General features: G+C 40.6%; 1 protein-coding gene across 2 annotated transcripts; it reads left to right on the forward strand.

Annotated features, from left to right (window-relative positions):
• The first annotated feature begins 1,425 nt into the window (after nt 1–1,425).
• Nucleotides 1,426–6,003, forward strand: LOC114259456 (protein SIEVE ELEMENT OCCLUSION C). 2 transcript variants are annotated; one of them, XM_082921522.1, is made up of 5 exons: nt 1,426–2,336; nt 2,962–3,749; nt 4,053–4,180; nt 4,482–4,971; nt 5,611–6,003. In XM_082921522.1, the coding sequence occupies exons 1-2, from the start codon at nt 2,172–2,174 to the stop codon at nt 3,475–3,477; spliced, it is 681 nt and encodes a 226-aa protein (XP_082777648.1). In that variant the 5' UTR covers nt 1,426–2,171; the 3' UTR covers nt 3,478–3,749; nt 4,053–4,180; nt 4,482–4,971; nt 5,611–6,003. The 2 variants fall into 2 exon arrangements, with proteins under 2 accessions (XP_082777648.1, XP_082777650.1); XM_082921524.1 differs by having other exon boundaries at nt 4,482–4,967.
• Nucleotides 6,004–26,039: the final 20,036 nt, after the last annotated feature.

Genomic DNA, 26,039 nt, shown 5'->3' on the forward strand with positions numbered 1-26,039 from the left:
TTTCCTCAGAAATTTGGGTTAATGGAAATGAGATTGTGGTATTGCTCTTCTGATTACAGCGTGCTTTTATAAGTCAAGAAATAGAAATACTATATACTTAAAAAAATTATTTAAAAAAATACTCAAAATTTAAATGTGTGATGTAGATTTAAATTTGATGTGATATGGGTCACATTTTTAATATGATCAACATTTCAAATTTAGACATTTTTTTGGGTAACATTGCTGCCCAATAAATAGTACAGGATCCACTTGAAATGATTATTTGGCCTTTATTCCTCATGTGTTGTCTAGTAAAATGTGAAAGACAAAGCATAAAATCTCAAGTACCTTCTTAGTTTTTCACTAGAATTATTGTGGTACTATTGTGAACAATAATGCTTTATACAAACGATCAACTTTTATAAATTTTTACTACATGTCATATTATTTTAATGATTTCCATTTCAAATTCTAAAGTTTATTTGCGAGTAGGAAATTTTTTAAAATTTTATTAATTTGCACAGCATTTTCCGGCCTGAAATATGATTCAATCATTCAACTCTACTTTTGAAAGTCTCGGCATACCAACATCTTCAGCTGTTGACTGTTAGAGGTTGGCACAGCTACTGTTTGACGGAGAGAATATGAGAATATGATTTGTCTAAGCAAAGTATGCGAACGTGTTGTGGTTTTTGAGCTATAAAGCAAAAGGAGATGTTCAGAAGGCCATTAACTTCTCAACCAAGTCTATATGCTTATACTTTCTTTGGCCATGAACTTCCTAGCGAGTGAAAACCAGCCGTTGCATTCCTCAACTTCTCCAGATGAAGATTTAATAAAGCAGATTCTGCTCACCCACGACCCTGATGGTCGTCACCTTGATTCTGAGCTTTTGCTTCGTGCAATGGAGAACATCATGTCTTATGCTAAATCTGAAGTATTAATTCAACCCTCTTCCTCTGCCATGGCCTTGTAATTTTTTTAAATTCATCTATATATATATATATATATATTGTCTTTAATGATTTATATGTCAATGATCTTGATAAATCATTTTGTGGTGCTTAATTAGGAACAAGAAAATTTTTCAGTAGGCTCTGTTGATGATGTGAAAGACTAAAGTAAACTGGGCTGCTCAATGCGAGTCAAGATCCTCCCATTGCACTCCCTCGTTGCAGGGCTTTCGGGCCCACTTTTATGCCCAATTTTGATAATCCGAAACGTTCATATTTTAAGATTTATTCAGTATGTCATACCTGTAAAAAATCAAGTTGATCGAATATTAGAAAGCATGTGCTCGGAAAAATCAAACTAAAAACTATTTTTTTAAAGAATTTAATAAACAGTTTTCCGAACACATGCTTTCTGATATCCGATCAACTTGATTTTTTACAGGTATGATATACTGAATAAATCTTAAAATATGAACGATTTGGATTATCAAAATTGGGCCTAAAAGTGGGCTCAAAGGCCCTGCAAGGAGGGAGTGCAAGGGGAGGATCCCAATTCACTCAATGCATGAGGCTCCTGCTAAAATTGGATCTGGAGAGGGCAATATGTATACAGCCTTACCGATGTGTATGGTATTTGATGATTTATATGTCAATGGTCTTGCACACTAACATAAATCATATAGTAGTGGTTAATTAGACATTATAAAATTTAGTTTTCAGTAACCTCTGTTGATGATCTGGAAAACTAAAAAGGGTCCAGGTGACTCAGTACACGAGGGTCTCGCTAACATGGGCTTTGGAGTGGGCATACATTGCCTTTCCTCCATTTCTAGTGAGGTTGTTTCAGTGTATTGAACTGCATCACCAGAAATGCCAACGGCAAGACATATGTGAGGGTCCAAGAGTTACTGTTCCATTCAAGGGTTCAGTGCCTTAATAAAGTATATTGCACCGTGATACGGATCATGAACTTCAGAGACACGAGAGTAGATTGAAGAACTACTGACGTTAACAAAGAAAACGAGAATAAGTCTATGGTTTTTCATTTGACTTAAAGAAAGGAGGATTGACAGTTTCTGAATTTGTAATGGTTTGCCTGTTTAATCAGTCTGAATTGGTAGGTCACGATTAATCAAAGTTGTTAACCATCAAGGCTTACATTGCAGGCCCACTGTTACTAACTAACGTCACAAAACTCAGCATTCAAATATTCTACACATTACTAAGCACAATTGAATGGATAGCTTAAAGTCCACTTTGAATGTTTACTTAGCACCAAAGACCTTGCTTCAAGTTTCCGATGCACATGATGGTGCCATTGCAAAGAGTGGCATATGCAACGTTGAGGTGGTTGGATCAGAAGAAACATTGGGACACACCATCTATAAAGTCTCACACGGGGTAATTTCTTCCCTCTCTCCCTCTCTTATGTATATGTATTGGAATTCTATGTACCCAGAAAAAATATTCAGAAAAGTGCCCAAAATTTGAATCTATGGCTCACACACAATAAATCTGATACACATTTAAAATTCTGGACATATTTTTGGAGTATTTGCAGGGTACATAGTGTTGTTGGGATTTAGATCGTTCCATTACATGATTATAATGGAGATCTCCATTACAATGCATAAGGTTGCAACATGTCATTAAAAGTCAAATCAACAGTATGTAATTGTAATGTTATTTTGAATTTTTGATTCTCCTGAACTGTTTTTTGAATGAAATAAAGGTATCTTGATGTGACTCTTTCACAATCATTGATGATGCAATGAAGAGGATCAAGATCGGTATTTTTGTTGTATGTATATATAAAATTGGCTAAGGATTTTCTACCTCCAAATCTCTGTTTCCTTGTCTGAAAACACCCACAAATATTGTATCATATGAGAATCTCAAGATGCGGAAATCCTGAAACATGATCCAATAGTTATGAGTATTTTGGAATAGGAGAAAAGGAAAATTTGAAACAGAGGATTCTGTGTCGTATAGAATCATGGATGCATAATACCAATTTTGACTGCAGATACTCTTCAACTACTCCATGGGTGGGAATCCACACGCAAAGGCAATGGTCTTGTTTGACAAGCTAAGGCATTACAAATGGGATGCAAAAGCAGTTTTAGTGCTATCAGCTTTTGCAACAAACTATGGTGAATTTTGGCTCATAATACAGCTTTACCCTTGCAATCCCTTGGCAGCATCTATTGCATTGCTAAAGCAGTTGCCCAAGGACTTGTGCTTGTTGAAGCATCTTTTTAAGGTCTTGAATGTGTTGATGAAAATGATTGTAGATTTGACAAAGTGCATCATTGAGTTCGAAGAATTGCCGGTGAATCATGTGATCCTGGATTGTGAGGCAATTGGCACTACAAACTCTCAGATCTACATGGCTACTTACTGGATCATTAGAAGTGCCTTGATATGCTCTTCCCAAATCAAAGACTTGAGAGCCATGGAAAATGTGCAAGTGCATGTTCTTTCTCTTCAATCTAGTCACCACATGTTGAATTCTGTTGTTTACTTTTATCGTTTCTATTGAATATTCAAGGGATCACAAGATAATTATGAATGTGATGAATTCAATTTATTTCCAATGAAGAATATTAATTTTTGTGACTGGTATTTTGTATGCTATAATGAAGTAATATGTTTTTTTTTTTTTTTTTTTTTTTTTTTTTTTTTTTTTTTTTTTTTACAGGAATTCAAATTCAGTAACCATTGCTTCATGGGACCTCTCAAGCTTGGTGGGTAGGTTGAGCACCATAAGCAGTCACCTCAGGCGGTAGGTGGATGCTTGTTATAAGCTGATAGGTAAATGTTCTTCAAAACCTATGGAAGCCTTTCAATGTTGAAATGAACTACTTGTTGGAAAATCTGGAACATGATAAGTATTGGACACTAACCCCGAATTTTGAAATATGGGTATTTACTCACTTGTGATCTATAGCCTAATTTTGGGGTGAACCACAAAAATCTTGTGTGTGCATGTGATTTACAATCCTTGTTTATTTGTTCTTCTTTGTTTTTGTATCTCACCGATCTTGATTAGGTGTTCTTCAATTCCTAACACTATCAACTTTGAATTTCATATTTTCACCCTTATGTGTCTTATAGAGACAAAGATGCATAACAAGCTCTTGGATCTCTCTAAGGAGAGCCACATTGATAACCAAGAGGTGCTTGAGATGTTGTTTGCTTTGAAGGATAGCTTGCCTCTGAAGGATTCTTCCTCCCAAGCAAAGGTAGGTTTTCTCTAGAAATTTCTAGTATCGTTCACAGTTGATTGTCCTGCTTTAGCTAAAACCATTTTTGCTTTAATGCATTGTCACTCCTGGCACGTCAAGTCGCACTTTTTCCTATATAACCAATCGTGAGTGGTCGGGATCAAAGTTGACATGGTGGTTGTGGCCCCAGAGGCTCATTTGCAATTTTTGTTGTATACAATAGAACTATATATTTGGGATGTCGAAAACAGAAACATTCTAATCCTTCATTAGCCATTTACTTCACTAAATAACAATGAGCTTTGGATTTATTTGACAGCTTGCGTTGTCTGAACTGAAAAGCAAGGTAGTGATACTCTTGGTCTCAAGGCCAGAGCTCCTCCCTATAGAAGTGTTACTCTTGTTGGTGAAACAGATGTTTGATCATCCTCACTGGGTGAATTTACAAGAAAGCTATGAAATTGTATGGGTTCCCATTCCATCATCGGATACGTGGACTGATGTAGAAGAACAGAATTTTGGTTTTTTATCAAACTCATTACCATGGTTTTCAATTCGGTGACCATGGTTACTCAGCTCACTAGTGGTGAAATCCATTAAACAAGCATGGGATTTCAAAGAGAAGCCCTTAATGGTAGTATTGGATACACAAGGTATGGTTACAAACTTAAATGCAATTTGACATGGCCTTGATCGGGGGTGCCATGGCCTTTCCCTTTTCTACTTCAAGAGAAAATGAGCTATGGGAAGAAGAAACTTGGAATCTCCAACTATTACTTGACGGAATTGATCCTCTGGTAGCAAAGTGGGTATGCTTTCGATTCAACTTTTATATTGAGGCATCCTTAATTCAAACAAGGGTTAATTTCACTTTTTTCTACTATACTATGGCTTACTTTTCTATTTCATCCTTAAACTATCAATTTAATCTATTTATTCCCTAGAGTTTCTAATATTAGGTGATGTGGTCCAATTGGTGACAGTTGTCTAAATTAGTAACCGTTAAAGCCTAATTTGATAGGCAAAAAAGTCATTTCAAAATTTGACTAACTCAAACCATTTAACCATATACTCACTTTTCTTACTCACTATTTTGAAATGAGAGGTGGAAAAGAAGGTGAGTGTTTGGTTGTAGGATGTAAGTAGTCAAATAAAATGTGAGTAAGAAGATGTGTGTTTGGTTGTCTAATTTAAGTTATCCAAATTGTAAAATTACTTTTTGCTCATTAAGTTAGGTTTGTTTCCATTATTAATTTAGACGGACCGTCTCCAATTGGATTCTATGAATTGATATAAGAAATTGTAATAGACGAAATCTATAGTTTAGTAATGAAATAGAAAAAATAGCAGCAGATTATGAAATAAAAGTAAAATCAACACTTCGAACAAAGATTTGATTTATTCAAGATTTTTTTTGTAATTTTGTACCAATCACACATTAATTTTAGGTAGAAGAGGACCAAAACCTTTGCATTTATGGAAGCAACAACATAGATTGGATTAGAGAATTCAATGCTAAGATGAGGAACATGACAAGTGCAGGACTGCAACTTAAGATGGTCTATGTTGGCAAGAAAAATTCAAGTGATGATCACATGAAAAACATTTTAGCTACCATGTATGAGGAAAAGCTGACAAGTTCTTTAACTTGCACGAAGATTTATTTCTTTTGGCTTCGGTTGGAGAGCATGAGAAGATCAAAACTCCGATTAGGACATACAGATGATCATAAAGATGAGATTCTAAAATAGTTGTCGGAGTTACTAGACACCAATGATGAGAGTGAAAAAGGTTGGGTACTACTGGGAAAAGGGTCTTCGACAGAGACTTTGAAGCTTCAAGGGAGAAAAATTATGGAATGCTTGGATCTTTTTCCAATGTGGGGAGAAAATGTGGCCATGTTAGGGTTAGTGGGTGCGATTACAACTGCAATCGAACCACCTCTTCTTGTTGAGCCTTGCAGTCACTCTAATATTATACAGTTTGTTGAAGGATTGAAAGACACAATAATTTGTGATAAATGTAAGTGCCTCTTGGAGAAATTTGTGGTCTACAAATGTGATGAAACTGAGTAGGGTGCCCTATCCGAGCCTTATGAGACTTAGACTCAAAATTTGTGGTCTACAAATATGTATAAGAGCCTTATGAGACTTAGGCTCAACACAACTCAAAATATCTCCTGGAGAGAGAGCTTCTAGAGGAAGGAAGAAGAGAAAAGAGAGAGAGAGCAGAGGAGAACTCAACCTACAGCTTGGGGTTGAGGAATTGAAAGGGGAAAATCAAGATTATAGCTCAAGGCAAGTGTAAATCAACTAGAATACTCTAAATCTTGCTTCAATTGGCTAAAATCAAGACTTAAAATGAAGTTTTGACACTCATAAAAGTTAGAGTTTATGGATTATGATCTTGATTGAACACATCTCATAAAAATGAACATGCAATCTTTGGGTTGTGTGATTAAAGAGTTAATTCCTTTATTTTTAGTTTGATTTCGGTTGGATTGTGAGAAATTGTGATTTAATCTCGAGTCTTTGCATGCTTTGAACTCATGCAAGCATATATGTAAGCATATACAAGTATAACATGAAACGATGAAGGAAATTAAGGAAATATGGAAATTAGGGTTCTATATATCAAATTAAAGTAAGTTATGATCTCTTTGAGCTTGAGTTTCATGCTTATTATGTTTATATGTCATGTGTTTGAAGTGAAAGTGCTTGAATTGGGCCTTAGAAATGCCTTTGGAAGGCTTGAATTAGTTGGATTTTCAGACTGCACAAACAGAGCCCAGAATCGCACGTACGGGGCTCACAGCTGCATGTGCGGGATACACAACTGCACGTGCAGGACTCACAGCCGCACGTGCGGCACTCACAACCACATGTGCGGAAAATAGGGCAAGCAAGTTGAACATTCTGAAATAAAAGCACATACGGGCCGCACGTGCGGCACATCTTTCCGCACGTGCAGGAAACAGGAAGGGAAATTGATGTATTTTGTTTATCTTTTCGACCCTCTGAATCTGTTAATGTGTGTATGTAAGCCCCCTCGAAATGCTTAAAGATGAATAGAAATTGAACGAAACGAAAAAATGAGTAAAAAGAAGAAGCTAAGAAAAGAATGAATCACTTATCAAGTTGTGTGTGTGTAATATGTAGGTCACTCGCCAGAAGAGACCGTTGCACGACCGAATCACAGTGAGTAATTGTATTGTAAAGATCTGTTCTTATTTAATTTTCTATTTTATTTTGATATGAACGATGTGGCTAATTGCTATTTTGGAACGATTGAATGATATATATATATATATATATATATATATATATATATATATATATGACATTGGATTATGATATAAATGCGCTACGAACGTTATAGAATGCCTTATTACAAATGGTAAAGGATGTTTGACGAATGTTAACGAACAAATAAAATGTGGACCTAAAGTCATTCTGTTCGTGTTATAAGTGATGGGTCTGAGCCGTTATGTTTGATATGGATTGCTTATAAATTATGAGCCTAAGGCCGTGGGAAATGGAGACATGTCGATATTCCATCTTCTCTTTGATAAGATATGTTTGGACTCAAGGTCGTTTAGAACAGCTGTTACTATGCTGGGCCTGAGGCCGTTCCGTATTATATTAGGCCTAAGGCCGTTCTGTTCTATGTGAGAGATGGAGACATGTTGATGTTCCATCTTCTTTATGATAAGATATGTTTGGACTTGAAGTCATTCTGAACAACTGATATCATGTGATTGGGCCTAAGGTCGTTCTGTTACATGTGGGTCCGAGGCCGTTCCGCAATAAATGGGCCTGAGGCTGTTCTGAAAATGTGATTATGAATAACGTTATGCTTAACATGACTATGGTGGATACTCTGAATGTTGCACTTTGGACAAATATTGGGTTTACATCACATGCCTTCATTAAATTTACTTTACTATTATTCATTGAGCTTCGCCCACTCTGTATTTATATATATTTATGTAGGTGTTCAACTCGGAGGTCAACCCTAGGTCAGCTTCAGGAGTCTTTTTGGTGGACCTGCTTTGATAAACCTCCCAAACCTTTTGTCTTTTGGGATTTTCTGTGATGGCAAATTTTATCAAGTCTTTGGTAACTTTTGTTTGGACACCTTGTTAACATGTAATTTTTGGATTGCTAACTCCTTGTATATACCTGCATGACTCGTATTTGTATGTATGAACTATGTATGTGAACTTTCTGTCTATGACATGATGTTTAAAATCCTAGCATATAAGCAATACTTAATGGACGTTCTGTTATTTTATTTACTTCCGCTTAGGCCCCGTTATTATAAATTCTCTGTAATCTGTCTAAGGCCGTAAGTAATCAAGAAGTTACTAGTCGGTCATGATCCAAACTTTTAAGGGCGGGTTTGGCTCGTGACAGGTCCGACAATTTGCCTACATCCACTTCTAGCCTCCATGTCGGCATTAATCCACTATTCAAACAGGTTTTGACTAGGGCAACCTAAAACCTTTATAAATACTGCTTCAAAGATTTTCACCAGGTTACACTCCAAACCTCTTCCACAATAATATAGCGGGTTTATGCCCACCAAAAACTGCAACCTCCAAATCAAAAACCGAACATTTACTAGATTTACAAAAGCTAGAACATGGATTTCAAAGAGGAAAACCAATACCCTTAAGCCCAAACAAAGTCTTGTAGGTGAGAGATTTGTAGTGTGTCAACAATAGTGTATAAACTACACTAATGGGATGATGTTTATGCCTTTCACAAGTTAAGAACTTGGAAGATTCCCATGGAGTAAACTCTTGGAAGCACTTGTGTAAGGAATGAAGGCTACAACCTCTATCTAAGGTTGGATTCACACTCAAAATGTGCATGAAATTTTATAAAAGTTGAGGTATATATAGCCGAGCTACCAACGGCTAGTTAATGATATTTTAAATTTTTTTTTTTTTGAAAGTGTATACTTTGTTCTCCAACTTCCACCAACTCCACGATTTGGTGATATGCATTTAATTACATCACTATCATGCCAAATCTAATGATTTTAAAAGTTGGTAATGGTCCAATAAAATTGTTCTAAAATTTCAATACTAAGTAAATAAATATCTGCTTCACATGAATGATATAGTTCTATAAATAAATAAAAAATTCTGGATCACATGAACTGTGGTGTAGATGCCCATGATTCCCACTTATAAGGCATGAATCCTGCATATAATAGATTCAGTTCACCTCACAGAACTAATGATGATTTCGATTAACAAAACATTATTTAATTACTATAAAATCAACTCAAAGGTTATGGGAACAAGTTTCACAATTTCCCAATAATCTGCTATGACAACTAAAATCTATCAGATTATACACCTCGCCACAGTGAAATTCGAATCAAATCAAACCTGGAAAATAAGTCCGACGATAGTAGTGCCGGTCTTGAGAAAAGACGGAGATTGAAGGCCTTTCTTTATGAGCATTTCATTCCTTCTACAAAGGTCGAAGCTAAACCCACCCTTCATCGGAACATCTATAGCTACCTTAGACATTTTCGAATATGCATTACACCAGCCTACTCATACGGAATACATAAACAAATTTATTGATCAGATTAACCTAATTTGCATCATAAATCGCGTAATTGCACTGTTAATACACCATCATTAGGGAAAATGAAGTTCTTAAAACAAAATAAAACAAGTTTATAGAGAAATTTGCAGTAAAAAAAAAAAAAACACTGACTTAGGGCTGTTTGAAGCTTGAATTTGGTATGAAGATTAAGAACATATATGTAGATATACATGTATATAATCAAATGAATCTGAAACTCACGGTGATTGAGGATGCGAAGATTGTCGAAAAGATCGATGAATCGAAAAGACGAAGATTTGCGAGAGCGAGAACCGAACGGCGAAGAATAAAATAGCCGAGTCTTGGGGCCAAAGAAAAGGGTTTTGTGGGCGATTGTATATCGTTTGCAATAATTACTAACTGACCACACTAGAAAGAAGTATTTTCAAATAGTGTAATTTATTGCAATCCTCTTACGATAAGATCCTAAATTTTACATGCTTTGGCATTATTACCTAGGGTGTTCGCAGTTCAGTTACAGTTAGAAAACCTCTAATCTGTCATTTGTTTGCTGGATAGGTGGATTAGAAAAACTCAATCCGCATCTGTCAATTTAACAAATGGATGTGCATGAGCTCAATTCGCAGTTCAGTTCCAGTGCATGAGCTTTAGAGGCCGAATAGGACTAGTTCGCAAAATGATCCGATCGGCATCGAGCCTAGAAGCTTGGCCGATCAGCTTAATAAATCTGCCCTTACCCCAGCCAGTGCATGAGCTTCAGATGCCGAATAGGACTAGTTCGCAGAATGATCCGATCGGCATCGGGCCTAGATGCTTGGCCGATCAGCTTAATAAATCTGCCATTGCCTCAGCCAGTGCACGAGCTTTAGAAGCCGAATAGGACTAATTCATGGAATGACTGCGGCATAAATCGATCGGCATTGGGTTTAGATACTTGGCCGATCAGATTAATAAATCTGCCATTACCCGTTGTTGATATTAAGATTAAGAACACATATTTAGATTAAGAACATATATTTAGACCCAATGTGGAAGAGGATTGCAATAAATTGCACTATTTGAAAATACTTCTTTCTAGTGTGGTCAGTTAGTAATTATTGTAAAAGATATACAATCGCCCACAAAACTCTTTTCTTTGGCCCCAAGACTCGACTATTTTATTCTTCGCCCTTCGGTTCTCGCTCTCGGAGATCTTTGTCTCTTCGATTCATCGATCTCTTCAATAATCTTCGCATCCTCAATCACCGTGAGTTTTAGATTCATTTGATTATATATGGGTATATCTAAATATATGTTCTTAATCTTCATACCAAATTCAAGCTTCAACGGGCAAGGGCAGATTTATTAATCTGATCGGCCAAGTATCTAAACCCAATGCCGATCGATTTATGCTGCAGCCATTCCATGAACTAATCTATTCGGCCTCTGAAGCTCATGCACTGGCTGAGGCATGGGCAGATTTATTAAGCTGATCGGCCAAGCATCTAAGCCCGATGCCGATCTGATCATTCTGCGAACTAGTCTTATTCAGCCTCTGAAGCTCATGCACTGGCTGGGGCAAAAGCAGATTTATTATGCTGATCGGCCAAGCTTCTAGGCCCGATGCCGATTAGGTCATTCTGTGAACTAATTCTATTCGGCCTTTGAAGCTCATGCACTGGCTGAGGTAAGGGCAGATTTATTAATCTGATCGACCAAGAATCTAAACCCAATGCCGATCGATTTACGCCACAGCCATTCCATGAACTAGTCTTATTCAGCTTCTAAAGCTCGTGCACTGGCTGGGGCAAAGGCAGATTTATTAAGCTGATCGACCAAGCATCTAGCCCGATGCCGATCGGATCATTTTGCGAACTAGTCCTATTCGGCCTCTGAAGCTCATGCACTGGCTGAGGTAAAGGCAGATTTATTAATCTGATCGGCCAAGTATCTAAACCCAATGCCGATCGATTTATGCCGTAGCCATTTCATGAACTAGTCCTATTCGGCTTCTGAAGCTCGTGCACTGGCTGGGGCAAGGGCAGATTTATTAAGCTGATCGGCCAAGCATCTAGGCCCGATGCCGATCGGATCATTCTGCGAACTAGTCCTATTCGACCTCTGAAGCTCATGCACTGGCTGAGGCAAGAGCAGATTTATTAATCTGATCGGCCAAGTATCTAAACCTAATGTCGATCGATTTATGCCGCAGTCATTCCATGAACTAGTCCTATTCGACTTCTAAAGCTCGTGCACTGGCTATTCGACTTCTAAAGCTCGTGCACTGGCTGAGGCAATGGCAGATTTATTAAGCTGATCGGCCAAGCATCTAGGCTCGATGCCGATCGGATCATTCTGCGAACTAGTCCTATTCGGCCTTTGAAGCTCATGCACTGGCTAGGGTAAGGGCAGATTTATTAAGCTGATCGGCAAGCTTCTAGGCCCGATGCCGATCGGATCATTCTACGAACTAGTCCTATTCGGCCTTTGAAACTCATGCACTGGAACTGAACTGTGAATTGAGCTCATGCACATCCGTCTGTTGAATTGACAGATGCGGATTGAGTTTTTCTAATCCACCTATCCAGCAAACAGATGACAGATTAGAGGTTTTCTAACTGCAACTGAACTGCGAACACCCTAGGTAATAATGCCAAAGCATGTAAAATTTAGGATCTTATCGTAAGAGGATTGCAATAAATTGCACTATTTGAAAATACTTCTTTCTAGTGTGGTCAGTTAGTAATTATTGCAAAAGATATACAATCGCCCACAAAACATTTTTCTTTGGCCCCAAGACTCGGCTATTTATTCTTCGCCCTTCGGTTCTCGCTCTCGCAGATCTTCGTCTCTTCGATTCATCGATCTCTTCGACAATCTTCGCATCCTCAATCACCATGAGTTTTAGATTCATTTGATTATATATGTGTATATCTAAATATATGTTCTTAATCTTCATACCAAATTCAAGCTTCAAACAGCCCTAAGTCAGTGTTTTTTTTTTTTACTACAAATTTCTCTATAAACTTGTTTTATTTTGTTTCAAGAAGTTCATTTGCCCTAATGATGGTGTATTAACAGTGCAATTATGCAATTTGTGATGCAAATTAGGTTAATCTGATCAATAAATTTGTTTATGTATTCCGTATGAGTAGGCTGGTGTGGTGCATATTCGAAAATGTCTAAGGTAGCTGTAGATGTTCCGATGAAGGGTGGGTTTAGCTTCGACCTTTGTAGAAGGAATGAAATGCTCATAAAGAAATGCCTTCAATCTCCGTCTTTTCTCAAGACCGGCACTACTATCGTCGGACTTATTTTCCAGGTTTGATTTGATTTGAATTTCACTGTTGCGAGGTGTATAATCTGATAGATTTTAGTTGTCATAGCAGATTATTGGGAAATTGTGAAACTTGTTCCCATAACCTTTGAGTTGATTTTATAGTAATTAAATAATGTTTTGTTAATCGAAATCATCATTAGTTCTGTGAGGTGAACTGAATCTACTATATGAGGGATTCATGCCTTATAAGTGGGAATCATGGGCATCTACATCACAGCTCATGTGATCCAGAATTTTTTTATTTATTTATAGAACTATATCATTCATGTGAAGTAGATATTTATTTACTCAGTATTGAAATTTTAGAACAATTTTATTGGACCATTTCCAACTTTTAAAATCATTAGATTTGGCATGATAGTGATGTAATTAAATGCATATCACCAAATCGTGGAGTTGGTGGAAGTTGGAGAACAAAGTATACACTTTCAAAAAAAAAAAAATTAAAAATATCATTAACTAGCCGTTGGTAGCTCGGCTATATATACCTCAACTTTTATAAAATTTCATGCACATTTTGAGTGTGATTCCAACCTTAGATAGAGGTTGTAGCCTTCATTCCTTACACAAGTGCTTCCAAGAGTTTACTCCATAGGAATCTTCCAAGTTCTTAACTTGTGAAAGGCATAAACATCATCCCATTAGTGTAGTTTATACACTATTGTTGACACACTACAAATCTCTCACCTACAAGACTTTGTTTGGGCTTAAGGGTATTGGTTTTCCTCTTTGAAATCCATGTTCTAGCTTTTGTAAATCTAGTAAATGTTCGGTTTTTGATTTGGAGGTTGCAGTTTTTGGTGGGCATAAACCCGCTATATTATTGTGGAAGAGGTTTGGAGTGTAACCTGGTGAAAATCTTTGAAGCAGTATTTATAAAGGTTTTGGGTTGCCCTAGTCAAAACCTGTTTGAATAGTGGATTAATGCCGACATGGAGGCTAGAAGTGGATGTAGGCAAGTTGTCGGACCCGTCATGAGCCAAACCCGCCCTTAAAAGTTTGGATCATGACCGACTAGTAACTTCTTGATTACTTACAGCCTTAGACAGATTACAGAGAATTTATAATAACGGGGCCTAAGCGGAAGTAAATAAAATAACAGAACGTCTATTAAGTAGTGCTTATATGCTAGGATTTTAAACATCATGTCATATACAGAAAGTTCACGTACACAGTTCATACATACAAATACGAGTCATGCAGGTATATACAAGGAGTTAGCAATCCAAAAATTACATGTTAACAAGGTGTCCAAACAAAAGTTACCAAAGACTTGATAAAATTTGCCATCACAGAAAATCCCAAAAGACAAAAGGTTTGGGAGGCTTATCAAAGCAGGTCCACCAAAAAGACTCCTGAAGCTGACCTAGGGTTGACCTCCGAGTTGAACACCTACATTAATATATATAAATACAGAGTGGGCGAAGCTCAATGAATAATAGTAAAGTAAATTTAATGAAGGCATGTGATGTAAACCCAATATTTGTCCAAAGTGCAACATTCAAAGTATCCACCATAGTCACGTTAAGCATAACGTTATTCATAATCACATTTTCAGAACGGCCTCAGACCCATTTATTGCGGAATGGCCTTGGACCCACATGTAACAGAATGACCTTAGGCCCAATCACATGATATTAGTTGTTCAGAATGACTTCAGGTCCAAACATATCTTATCATAAATAAGATGGAACATCGACATGTCTTCATCTCTCACATAGAACAGAACGGCCTTAGGCCTAATATAATGCGGAATGGCCTCAGGCCCAACATAGTAACAGCTGTTCTAAACGACCTTGAGTCCAAACATATCTTATCATAGAGAAGATGAAATATCGACATGTCTCCATTTCCCACGGCCTTAGGCTCATAATTTATAAGCAATCCATATCAAACATAACGGCCTCAGACCCATCACTTATAACAGGAACAGAATGACTTTAGGTCTACATTTTATTTATAAGCAATCCATATCAAACCTAGGGTTGGCTTCGATTCCTCGGTGGTTGACAATGTAACCTAAGAATTTGCCAGAGCCGATACCAAACGCACATTTGGAAGCATTCAGCTTCATTTCATACTTGCGTAGGATGCCGAATGTCTCTTCCAGATCGGCTATATGATTCTGCTCTTCCTTGGACTTGACCACCATATCATCAATGTACACTTCCATAGTGTGGCCGAGTTGCTCTTTGAACATGGTGGTGACTTGTCTCTGGTAAGTTGTCCCTGCATTCTTCAGCCCAAAAGGCATAACCTTATGGCAATAGGTTCCTCTTGGGGTGAGGAATGCAGTTTTGTCTTGGTAGCTATTGGATGATAGCCTCTGTAGGCATCGAGAAAGCTCATACACTGATAACGCGCCGTAGTATCTATAAGTTGGTCTATCTTGGGGAGAGGAAAACAGTCTTTGGGGCAGGCTTTGTTTAGGTCTGTGAAATCGATGCAGACTCGCCCAGTCCCATTTTTCTTCTTCACAACCACAGTATTAGAGAGCCATTTAGGGTAGGTCACTTCCCTGATTGCTTCGGCATCAAGCAACCGGTCAACCTCTTCAATGACGGCGGCAGTGTGCTCTGCAGCTGATCGCCGACTCTTCTGAATGATCGGCTTGCATTTAGGGTCAACATTCAAACGGTGCTGCGAAACAGATGGGTCTACACCCGGCATCTCATATAGAGTCCACGCAAATACATCAAGATTGTCGAGCATGAAGGGTATTAGCTGCTGTCTGTTGGCTTGATTCAGGAAGGCGCCGACCATGAAGAACCTGTCTGGGTTTCCGTTGATTTCAACTCGATCTAGGGCTTCTATGGCCTTTTCATTAGGGAGCCGCCTAACATCGTCGAGTCTCTCCTGATCCATTACTTCAATAGAGTTCACTTGCAGCTCCTTTGGCGCTTTTTCAGAAAGGAGATAACATGCTTATGCCGATTGCTGGGAGCCACGGATTTGCTTAATGCCGTGTTCTGTCGGGAAGCGTAGCAGCTGATGATAGGTACTTGGCGCGGCCTGCATAGTATGCAACCAAGTTCGCCCCATGATGAGATTATACGGCGAAGGAAGCTTGACGACCAAGAATTCCACATCCACTGTTCGGGAGCCCACTCGAACGGGTAGTGTGATTTTCCCCAATGGGTACTCTGGATTTGCGTTGAAGCCGAATAATGGATAAGGAGCCAGAGACAAGTCTGATTCATTGAAGTCGAGTTTGATAAAGGTCTTGTAATACATAACCTCTGAAGTACTCCCCTGGTCTATGAGAACACGTTCAACGGTAAATCAGTTTACACGTAGTTCAATGACCAATGGATCAATGAAGGGGAGTGTTATGCTGATCAGACCAGAATCGTCGAAGATAATATTCGGAGCTTCATGGGGATGTTTTGTTGGTGTAAGTTACTTTTGGGGGACTGGATATGACTGAATTGCATGCATGGTTGGGGGCGTTGGCAGACTGTAGATCATATGAATGACGCCGAGCGGAGGTGAATCTTGCCGAAGGGCAACTGTTTTGGTTGCGCTCTTTTGGACATGTTGCTTGAGTCGACCATCTTGCACCAACTCCTCAAGGTGGTCTTTCAAAGCATAGCAACTGTCAGTATCACGATCGTGATCTTTGTGATATTCACACTGCCTATCCTGTCTTCTCGTGTTGGGAGGTCCCATCATTTTGGATGGCCATTTGAAGAACGAAAGGTGTTGGACTTTGGACATAACTGAGCTGATTGGCTCTGACAACTCCGTATATTTCTCTTCGGTGTGCTTTGTGCACCTACTATCGACTTGCAGTTGTTCATTTGCTCAGTGAGAGCATTGATCACTTGATCGTCGAGAATCCCGTCGCTTGTCTCGTTTAGTCCACTGCCGCAGTTCAGGGCTCTGAGGTGGTGCGGAACTTATCGGCTGGACAATTTCAGGAGGGGCTATTTTGTTGGCCATGAGTCCGGCTTTAACCCGCAAGGCGTCATCTTCCACTTTGCAATATTCCTTCACTTTCTTCATCAACGCCCAGACTGTTTTGGGGGGTCTTCTAGTTAGGGAACTGCAGAGGGCACTGTATGGATGTAGCCCTATTTTGAAGGCGGTGATGGCCATGGAGTCATTGTAAGCATCATCTACCAGATTGAAACATTCCCAATACCGTGCCGAGTAAGCACGTAGGGTTTCACCCGGTTGAATCTGCATTTCCCACATAGAATCGGCTTGCTTTGGTTGGACCTCATTAGTGATGAACCTTGCCCTGACGGATTTTTGGAGTTGGTGGAAGCTTTTGATCAAAGCCGGCTCCAGTTTATAATACCACTTGATAGCCAATGGTCCTAAACAGCTGGGAAATATTCGGCACATCAGGGCCTCGTCGTCTGCATGTAATGTCATGGCTTGCTTGTAGTGACGGATGTGATTGGTGGGGTCTAACTTTCCATCATAGAGAGTGAATGACGGAGCTTTGAACTTTTTGGGAAGAGTCGCCCTTGCGATCTGTCGCACAAAGGGGTTATGTTGATCCTCATTGTCCGAGTCATCTCGTCTTCGTTTAGACCTTGGATATGGGCTCCCTTCGGAAGAACTGGAGACTGCTACTCATCCCTTCTTTTTGGAATCTGGGGAGGACGAGTCAGAATCACTGCTACTGTCTTGTTTCCGAATTCGGGATCGTCGACCACCTGCCTTCAGGGATCGTTCCGGATCCTGGTGTACAGCTTGTTTGGACTTTGCCACTTCCAAAGCCAAATCCTGACGGAGACGTTCGTTCTCAGCGATCATGTTCTCCAACCTCTGGTCGTTTTGCTTTGCTTGCTCCATAAGCGCTTGCATTGCATCATGTGCTGATGTCGAGGGTGAACCGAAGTTCAAGGCCCTTCTTGCGAAATTGTTGTTTGGCCTAAGCATATTGCTTGGAGTGGTTTTATCTTAGGTCGTAGGGTCTATAGCAACTACCGGAGGATCTTCCGTTACGCCCGCCATGGATGTGCTTGAGTATTCCTACAGACGACGCCAATTGTGGGGATACGGTTTGGAAATACTCTTCTGATCCTGGGGCACGCTCGTGATCCTCTTCAAGTCACCTAAAAAAGAATAAACACTCCGGTCGGGGGTGCCGGGATTAGCACTCTGACAGACAAGTCAGTCTCTGCACTTAGGATTACTTGTATTTTAAGTTAAGCGTAATGGTTCTCACATACCTCTTTCTGACTGATGTTCTTCTATTTATATCTTTTCTTTCTTGGGCCTCAGGATTGGACCCATCTTCAATTCGGCATTCGGCCTCTTTCGTAGCAAACCGCCTTTCACTCGACCCCTCGCTCAACCGGCTATTTGGCCGAGTAGGGTTGGATCTGAGCGTACGAGACGATGCCGAGTGCTATGTATTCCGACTCTCTTAGTTCAACTGTTCGGCCTCTTCACGACTCCCAATATTCGGCCCCCACAATTATATGTCAGTGTGAAGAGATTTCCTCATTTTATAGAGGTTTTCTTCTCACTGTATGGATGTTTATTTTTTTCCTTGTGTGAAAATTAGAATCCTTCTTGTATAGATGTTCTATTTAGATTTTTTGAAATCTATTTTATATTTTAATTTATTTTGTCAAAAGATTTTTTATCGAGTGTACACTATATTAATAGTGGTGCTTTCTTATAAAAAATTATCTTGATTTCAAAACATAGATAAGGTCACAATAATCATTATAATTTAAAATTAACTATTTATAATTATTACATTAATTCATCATGACATCGACATCTCCAAATATGGTTAGCTGAGCCAGGAATCAATCATCTAACTTTGTTTATATCGAAAGTAAACAAACAATAAAAAAATAAAATCAAATAAAAAGATAAAGAAAGAACTTGTGGGGATATATTTTTGAGTACCAACACGTGGCAAGGTGACGCCGATGTATCAGCCGAGGTGCCACGTGTCTTGGTCGTAACGTCGAGATGATCTCGGCGTGGCCGAGGTTATCTCCGAAGATATCGGAATCCGAGATAAGCGGATAAGGGACAAGAGTCCTAGAATGAGGAAAGACTTTAAGATGGATAAAGATAATGTTCTTAGGAAGTCTATCCTTATCTCTTGAGGAGTCCAAAGTAAGCACTGAATGGGAGTCCATAGAAGTTAGGCTTCTATCAGGACTATGATTGAGTTAACGATAAAAGAGAGGCACCCCCGTGGGTCTAAGGTACGCAATTTATATTCTGAATAGTGAGTTTGCACTACTGATTATGTATGAGAGATATACTGACTTGATCGTCAGAGTGCCTGGGTGGACGAACCACCACCGGAATCTTCTCTTTCTGTTGTAGGATAGACAGGTGTCATCTATTCTGTCAGTGCTCTCCAACTGAATACTAAGTTGGCAGTGTGGTTAGATTTTCACCCACACAATTTGGCGCCGTCTATGGGAAAGAAAGTAGAATAGATGACCAGTAACGGACAAAAGGAAAAGATTGGGGATGACACTCCTGCTGGGAGTGGGAGACCTATTGACCTTGATGTCGAAGGAGACAGGTCCAAAGCAGAAACTTATGAGCAAACTCACAGAGTAAAAGACGTCAGCCAGACCGGCGACGTACCAAAGAAACCTGATTGAAGCGGGTACTACAACGAAGGCGACCTCCAGGTATGGAAGGACAGGTGCCTACGAAGGGACGAAGAGGTGAAAAAGATGGCAAACAAATTGGCAGACCTACAATCGGTCGTCAATTTTATGATGCAAAATAACGTCATGCAGCCACCATACCCACTGTAGGACACGACGATTCCAACGGCCAATGCCCAGAAGGGAGGGCAGAAAGCAATCCCAAAAGCCCCCCAACACACCAGGAGCAAAAGACACTCTCACCGGCCTTTAAGGGAGGTCGGAAGAGGGGAGTCACGGAAGGAAGAGTCACAAAGGACACAACGCACCAAGAAGGCCGATCCTAAAGAACATCGGCATGTTCAAGGGCGGGCACTATGCTTCGACACAACTCATGGAGAAAGATCGAAAAGGGCTCACCACGAGGCCGAGAGTAGTATACCGAAAAGACTGAAGTCGAAAGATAGCTGAGCTCCTCGGCGGAGCAAAGAAGACTTGAGAGATTACCTCAAGAGGAAGCAACAGAACGCCGATGCTGAGGTAACTTCACCTGTTAAGCCGAGAACACCATTCTCGGTGAAATTAGACAAATTCGAGGCACCAAAGAGATTCAGTATGCCGAGGTTCCAAATATACGATGGTAAGTCAGACCCTAACTTCCACGTTGGATTATACTTGAACTCAATGGCATTGTATAGTGGGAACAAACCGTTGCTCTGCAAAGTGTTCCCCTCGTCCTTCGGGGAGATTGCATCAGATTGGTTTCACAAACTACCAAAGGGAAGTGTGAAGACCTGGGAAGGCCTGGCCGAGATGTTTGTGGCCAGGTTCGTGACAAACAAACTCTAGCCATTAAGAGTGGACGCATTGATGGCTTTGAAGATCAGAAAAGATGAAAGCCTTAGGGCCTACGCCAAAAGATACTATGAGGTGTTCAACCGAATACCTGAATGTAATTAAGAGGTGGCAGTCGTATCTTTCAAGAACGGCCTAAAAGATGACTGTCCACTACGAAAGTCATTGGCAAAGACATTGCCAAAAAGTATGGAGGAACTTATGGCCAGAATCGAGAAGTATGCCAGAGCCGAGGAAGATACGTCGGGGAATAAGGAGACAAAGCACGAGAAAGGAAACGGCTCGCCGAAGCGAGGCCGTGGTAACAGCGGATCCTTCAAACAAGAGGCAGAACTGAGGGCTGTGCAGGCAGTGACAACTGTGTTCTGAATCCCAATTCACAAAGTCCTAGATCAAATTCGGAACCGGCCCTATTTCAGAACGCCAGAGAGGACTCCAGGAGAGTTCATGGGAAGAAACATTTGCAGGCATTGTGCCTACCACAATGAAGATGGGTATACAACTCAGGGTTGTAGAGCCCTGAAAACACACTTGGAAGACCTAGTGAGACAAGGACATCTGAGAGACCTTGTCGATGAGACCAGGACAAGGGAAGAACGGGCAAGATTCCCTCAGGCACCAGCAGCCCCACCTTCCCCAGCACAGCAGCCGCAGGCAGGAGGACCTCGGTTAGTCAACGTAATCCACTCGAAGGTCAACGAAAACGAAATCCGAGGAGAGACCCAGAAGGTAAAACACCTATAACATGTTTACCAAGTCGGGGAGAAAAGACATCGGGCAGAAGAGTGCTAGGGACCAATGATAACCTTTAATGAAGCCGATCTAGAGATGGTCCAGCATCCGCATAATGATGCCTTGGTAGTATCCCTCCAGGTTGGGGAGTGCCAAGTGAAACGCATCCTGATTGACCGAGGCAGCTCTTGTGACATCATGTACGTCCGATGTTACAAGGAGCTTGGCCTTCACCCAGATGATATGGAACAATCCAATGGTCCAATGGTTGGGTTCAATGGAACGCCGACATAGCCACTGGGAGGAGTAAGCTTGGAGGTGCAGGCTGGCACCAGGAAGATCAAGACAGAATTCACCATCATCGACACACCCTCCCCTTACAACATCATCTTGGGAAGGCCATGGTTGCATGCGATGGGGGCATTTCCCTCAACATTGCATCAACTATTGCGATTCTCAACAGAGCATGGGATAGAGGAAGTCAGAGGCGATCAGCTGCAGGCGAAGAATTGCTCCATGGCAGCAATGAAATCTACCTGCAGCATACGAGAGCCAGAAAAGACAGAAATTGAAGATGAGGGCGTGGAAGTCCTAGAAGACGTCGGCAAGGAGCCAGTCGAGAAGAGCGAAGAAGCACTAAAGAAAATCCTCGTCCAGGATGGGAATGAAGAACGCTTCTTTCTTCTCAGCTCGGGCTTAGCCGAAGAAGAGGAAAAAGAGTTGGAAGCTTTTTTGAGAGCAAATATTGAGGTGTTTGCTTGGATACCTTACGAAATACCTGGCATTGACCCCAAGGTCACTTGCCACAAACTGAATGTTGATAGGTCGGCCAAACCTGTAATTCAATGAGCCAGAAGACCGACGTTGATGCATGTCGAAGCAAAGAAGTAAACAGACTTCTAGAGGCCAGGGCCATTAGAGAAGTTCACTACCCGACATGGCTATCCAATACAGTGATGGTAAAGAAGAAGAACAGTAAATGGAGGGTCTGCGTAGACTTTACCAGCCTCAACAAAGCCTATCCCAAAGACAGCTTTCCTCTACCCAAGATTGACCAGCTAGTAGATGCCACTTCAGGGCATAGAAGAATGAGCTTCCTAGATGCCTACAGGAGGTACCACCAGATAGCCATGTACTCCCCAGACGAAGAGAAGACCGCGTTCGTCACCCCAAAAGGCCTGTACTGTTACAGAGTAATGCCTTTCGGGTTGAAAAACGCAAGAGCAACTTACCAAAGGTTGGTAACCAAAATGTTCAAGGAGCCTGAGGGTTATCTCGCCAATCTAAAAGCAGTCTTTGAAATCCTTAAAACATATCGGCTCCGACTCAATACATCGAAGTGTGCATTTGGAGTTGGATTTGGTAAGTTTTTAGGATACCTGGTGAACAGAAGGGGCATTAAGGCTAGCCCAGATCAGATCAAGGCCATCTTAGAGTTGAAGAGCCCGACGTCGGCAAAACAGGTGCAGATGCTAACTGGAAGGGCTGCAGCCCTGAACAAGTTCATAAGCAGAAGCTCAGACAAGTGCAAACCTTTCTTCAACTTAGTGAAGAAAGCCACGGACTTTTTTTGGACAGAGGAGTGCGAAGAAGCATTAGCCGATCTGAAGAAGTACCTGACCACAGCTCCAGTTCTTTTGAATCCAGAACCTAGGAAGGAGCTGTTCCTGTACTGGCAGTTTCAGAACATACGATAAGTGTAGTACTAATCCAAGAAGAAAAATGGGAGCAAAGGGCTATTTATTATGTGAGCAAAACCCTAGCTGACGCAGAAACGAGGTATCTACCCTTAGAGAAATTGGCACTGGCTTTAGTAATGGCTTCAAAGAAGTTGAACCATTACTTCTAGGCCCATAAAATTGTGGTACCGACAGAACATCCATTGAAGTCCCTATTGCAGCAGGGAGATTTAACAGGAAGAATAGCCAGATGGGTAGTCGCCCTAGGCCAATATGATCTGGAGTACAGGCCTAGAATAGCAATCAAAGGCTAGGTTTTGGCCGACTTCGTGGCCGAGTTCACGCCAGAATCCATCGAACATTGGGCTCCGTTGAGCCAAGATAAACAATGTCCAAACAAGCAAGGAGAAGCCCATCCAAAGACAAAAGAGCAAAGGAAATAGGACAAACTCAGACCCTGAAGCATTTACATCGGTGACTCTTTTCGACTGTTTGTTGATGGGAATTCAAACCGACAAGGAGCGGGGGCAGGAGTAGTACTAATATCCCTAGATGGGCAGGTATTAGAACAATCAATTCATTTGGGGTTCAAGGCTTCAAACAATGAAGCAGAATACGAAGCACTCATTGCAGGACTAAAACTGGCAGCAGCAGTACAAGCAGATGAGGTAATAGTTTTTTGTGATTCACAATTGATAGTCAATCAGGCAACAGGAGAATATGCAGCCCGAGATGAAAGAATGTCGGCATATGCAAAGGAGGTCATCAGGTTGCCGGCCTTATTCCAGAACTGCAGACTACTCCAGGTAAACCGAGATGATAACAGCCACACCGATGCGTTGGCCAACCTAGCTAGTGCAGTACAACCTGGAAAAGCAAGGACAATAATGATCGACTACTTGTCGGGCCCGAGCATTGAACCAGTAACCACAGAGCGGGAAGCAATGTGCGTAGACATGGGATCAAGCTGGATGGACGCAATTGTTGCGTTCCTAAAAGAAAGAAAGCTGCCAGATGACCGCAATGAGGCACACAAGATCAAATTGAAATCGACAAGATTCAGTCTAACAGCAGAAGGACATCTCTACAGAAGGTCCTTCACTGGACCCCTTTTAAGGTGCGTACACCCTTTACAAGTCAAAGATTTTTTATATGAAATACATGAAGGAATTTGTGGAAGCCACGCTGAGGGCAGATCACTCGCTCATAGGGCCATCACCCAGGGGTACTGGTGGCCTTACATGCAGAAAGATGCAGAAGCCTATGTAAAGAAGTGTGAACAAGGCCAAAGGTTTGCACCTCTGATACACCAGCCAATAGCAGACCTGAACCCTGTATCCAGTCCTTGGCCATTTGCCTAATGGGGCATGGATCTCGTCAGGCAGCTGCCCCGAGCAACTGGACAAATGAAGTACTTGCTGGTAGCATCAGATTACTTCACTAAATGGATAGAAGCTGAACCTCTTGCCAAGATCCGAGATGTGGATGTGAAGAACTTCATTTGGAAGAACATTATCACCAGGTTCGGGATTCCAAGAGCAATTGTTGCAGACAATCGAACTCAATTTGACAATAAGCTAATCAAGAACTTCTGTGCAAAGTTCAAGATCAAGAACTACTTTTCAACCCTAAGCTTTCCACAAAGCAATGGACAAGCAAAAGCATCCAACAAAGTAATTCTGGATGGGATAAAGAAGAGGCTGCAGGCAGCAAAAGGAAAGTGGGTAGACGAATTGCCTAATGTACTCTGGGCATATCGGACTACGCCGAGAAGATCAACAGGGGAATCCCCTTTGCCATGGCTTATGGCACAAAAGCAGTCATTCCGCTGGAGGTCGGCATCCCTGGGATCAGAACCCAAGGGGTAGAGAATGGGACTAATGATGTATTCTTAGCCCGAGAGCTAGATCTTCTAGAAGAACGAAGGGAGAAAGCTGCAATTCAGCTCGCAACATACCAGCAACAGCTTGCCAGAGCTTACAACAAGAAGGTTAACCCAAGGGAATTTCAGATTGGTGACCTCATCTTAAGAAAAGTCGTCGGCAACAAGAAGGATCCCAGAGAGGGCAAGCTTGGCCCAAATTGGGAAGGACCCTATAGAATCATCTCGGTGATGGGTAATGGGGCATATCGGCTTGAAGATAATGAGGGCAAAGAGTTGCCAAGGCCTTGGAACACTTGCAATTTGAAATTTTTCTATCATTAGAATTTCTTTGTTCCTTTGCCATTTGCCGAAGTAAATAAATAAAGATTCAGCTAGTTCTCTTTTCAAGATACTTGACATTGTCTCAAGAATATATGCATAATGAGAACCCAAGTGGAACTCAGGTTCACATTAAAGGGCAGAGAGAAGAAGAATATGTTTAACACTTGTTGAAATTTGTGGACAATTTACAAGTTGAAGTTAAACCGAAATAATTGTTTAACACTTGTTGAAATTTGTGGACAATTTACAAGTTAAAGTTAAACCGAAATCATTGTTTAACATTTGTTGAAATTTGTGGACAATTTACAAGTTAAAGTTAAACCGAAATCATTGTTTAACACTTGTTGAAATTTGTGGACAATTTACAAGATTGAAGACTAAGGTTAAACACTTGTTGAAATCTTATATTTACAAGGTGAAACCAAGATTACGCCGAGAAAGGTAGTTAGGTACTTGCCGAGATAAATCATCAGTTTGTACAACCGAGGTGTGTCACCCCGAGAAGGTTGCACAAGGATTGAAGTGTATACGGAAGATATGCAAAATATTCTAAGTATGAAAGCATATAAGGTAAACATGCAAGCATTCAAAAGTAAAAGAGTTGTATTAAGAAAACGTCGACAATGTAAAGAGTTTTACATTACTTCAGAAAGAAAAAAAAAAAAAAACAAAACAAAACATAAAACTAAGGCTCCTCAGCAGTAGTAGTTGGTTGAGTTTGAAGTTTAGACGATTGTTGAGAGGATGCCTCGGCAGCCTTTTCCGCCGCGAGCTTGGCATCAATTTGGGCAAGGGTTTTGTCAAGGCTCTTGCTGCAAAGGTGACGTCGGCTGATGTCTTCTCAGGAGTAGCATCTTTGAGAACCTCATCACCCTCTTCATCTTGAGTCAAGTCTAGGACTTGCTTACTCTAAG

Source organism: Camellia sinensis, chromosome 3 (assembly GCF_055761805.1).
Source record: "Camellia sinensis isolate YWXY chromosome 3, ASM5576180v1, whole genome shotgun sequence".
NCBI lineage: Eukaryota > Viridiplantae > Streptophyta > Magnoliopsida > Ericales > Theaceae > Camellia > Camellia sinensis.

Coding starts and splice junctions, on each gene's coding strand:
- LOC114259456 (XM_082921522.1), top strand. CDS start 2,172: ATGGATAGCTTAAAGTCCACTTTGAATGTTTACTTAGCACCAAAGACC. Junction 2,337..2,961: donor TCTATAAAGTCTCACACGGG/GTAATTTCTTCC, acceptor TTTTGACTGCAG/ATACTCTTCAACTACTCCAT.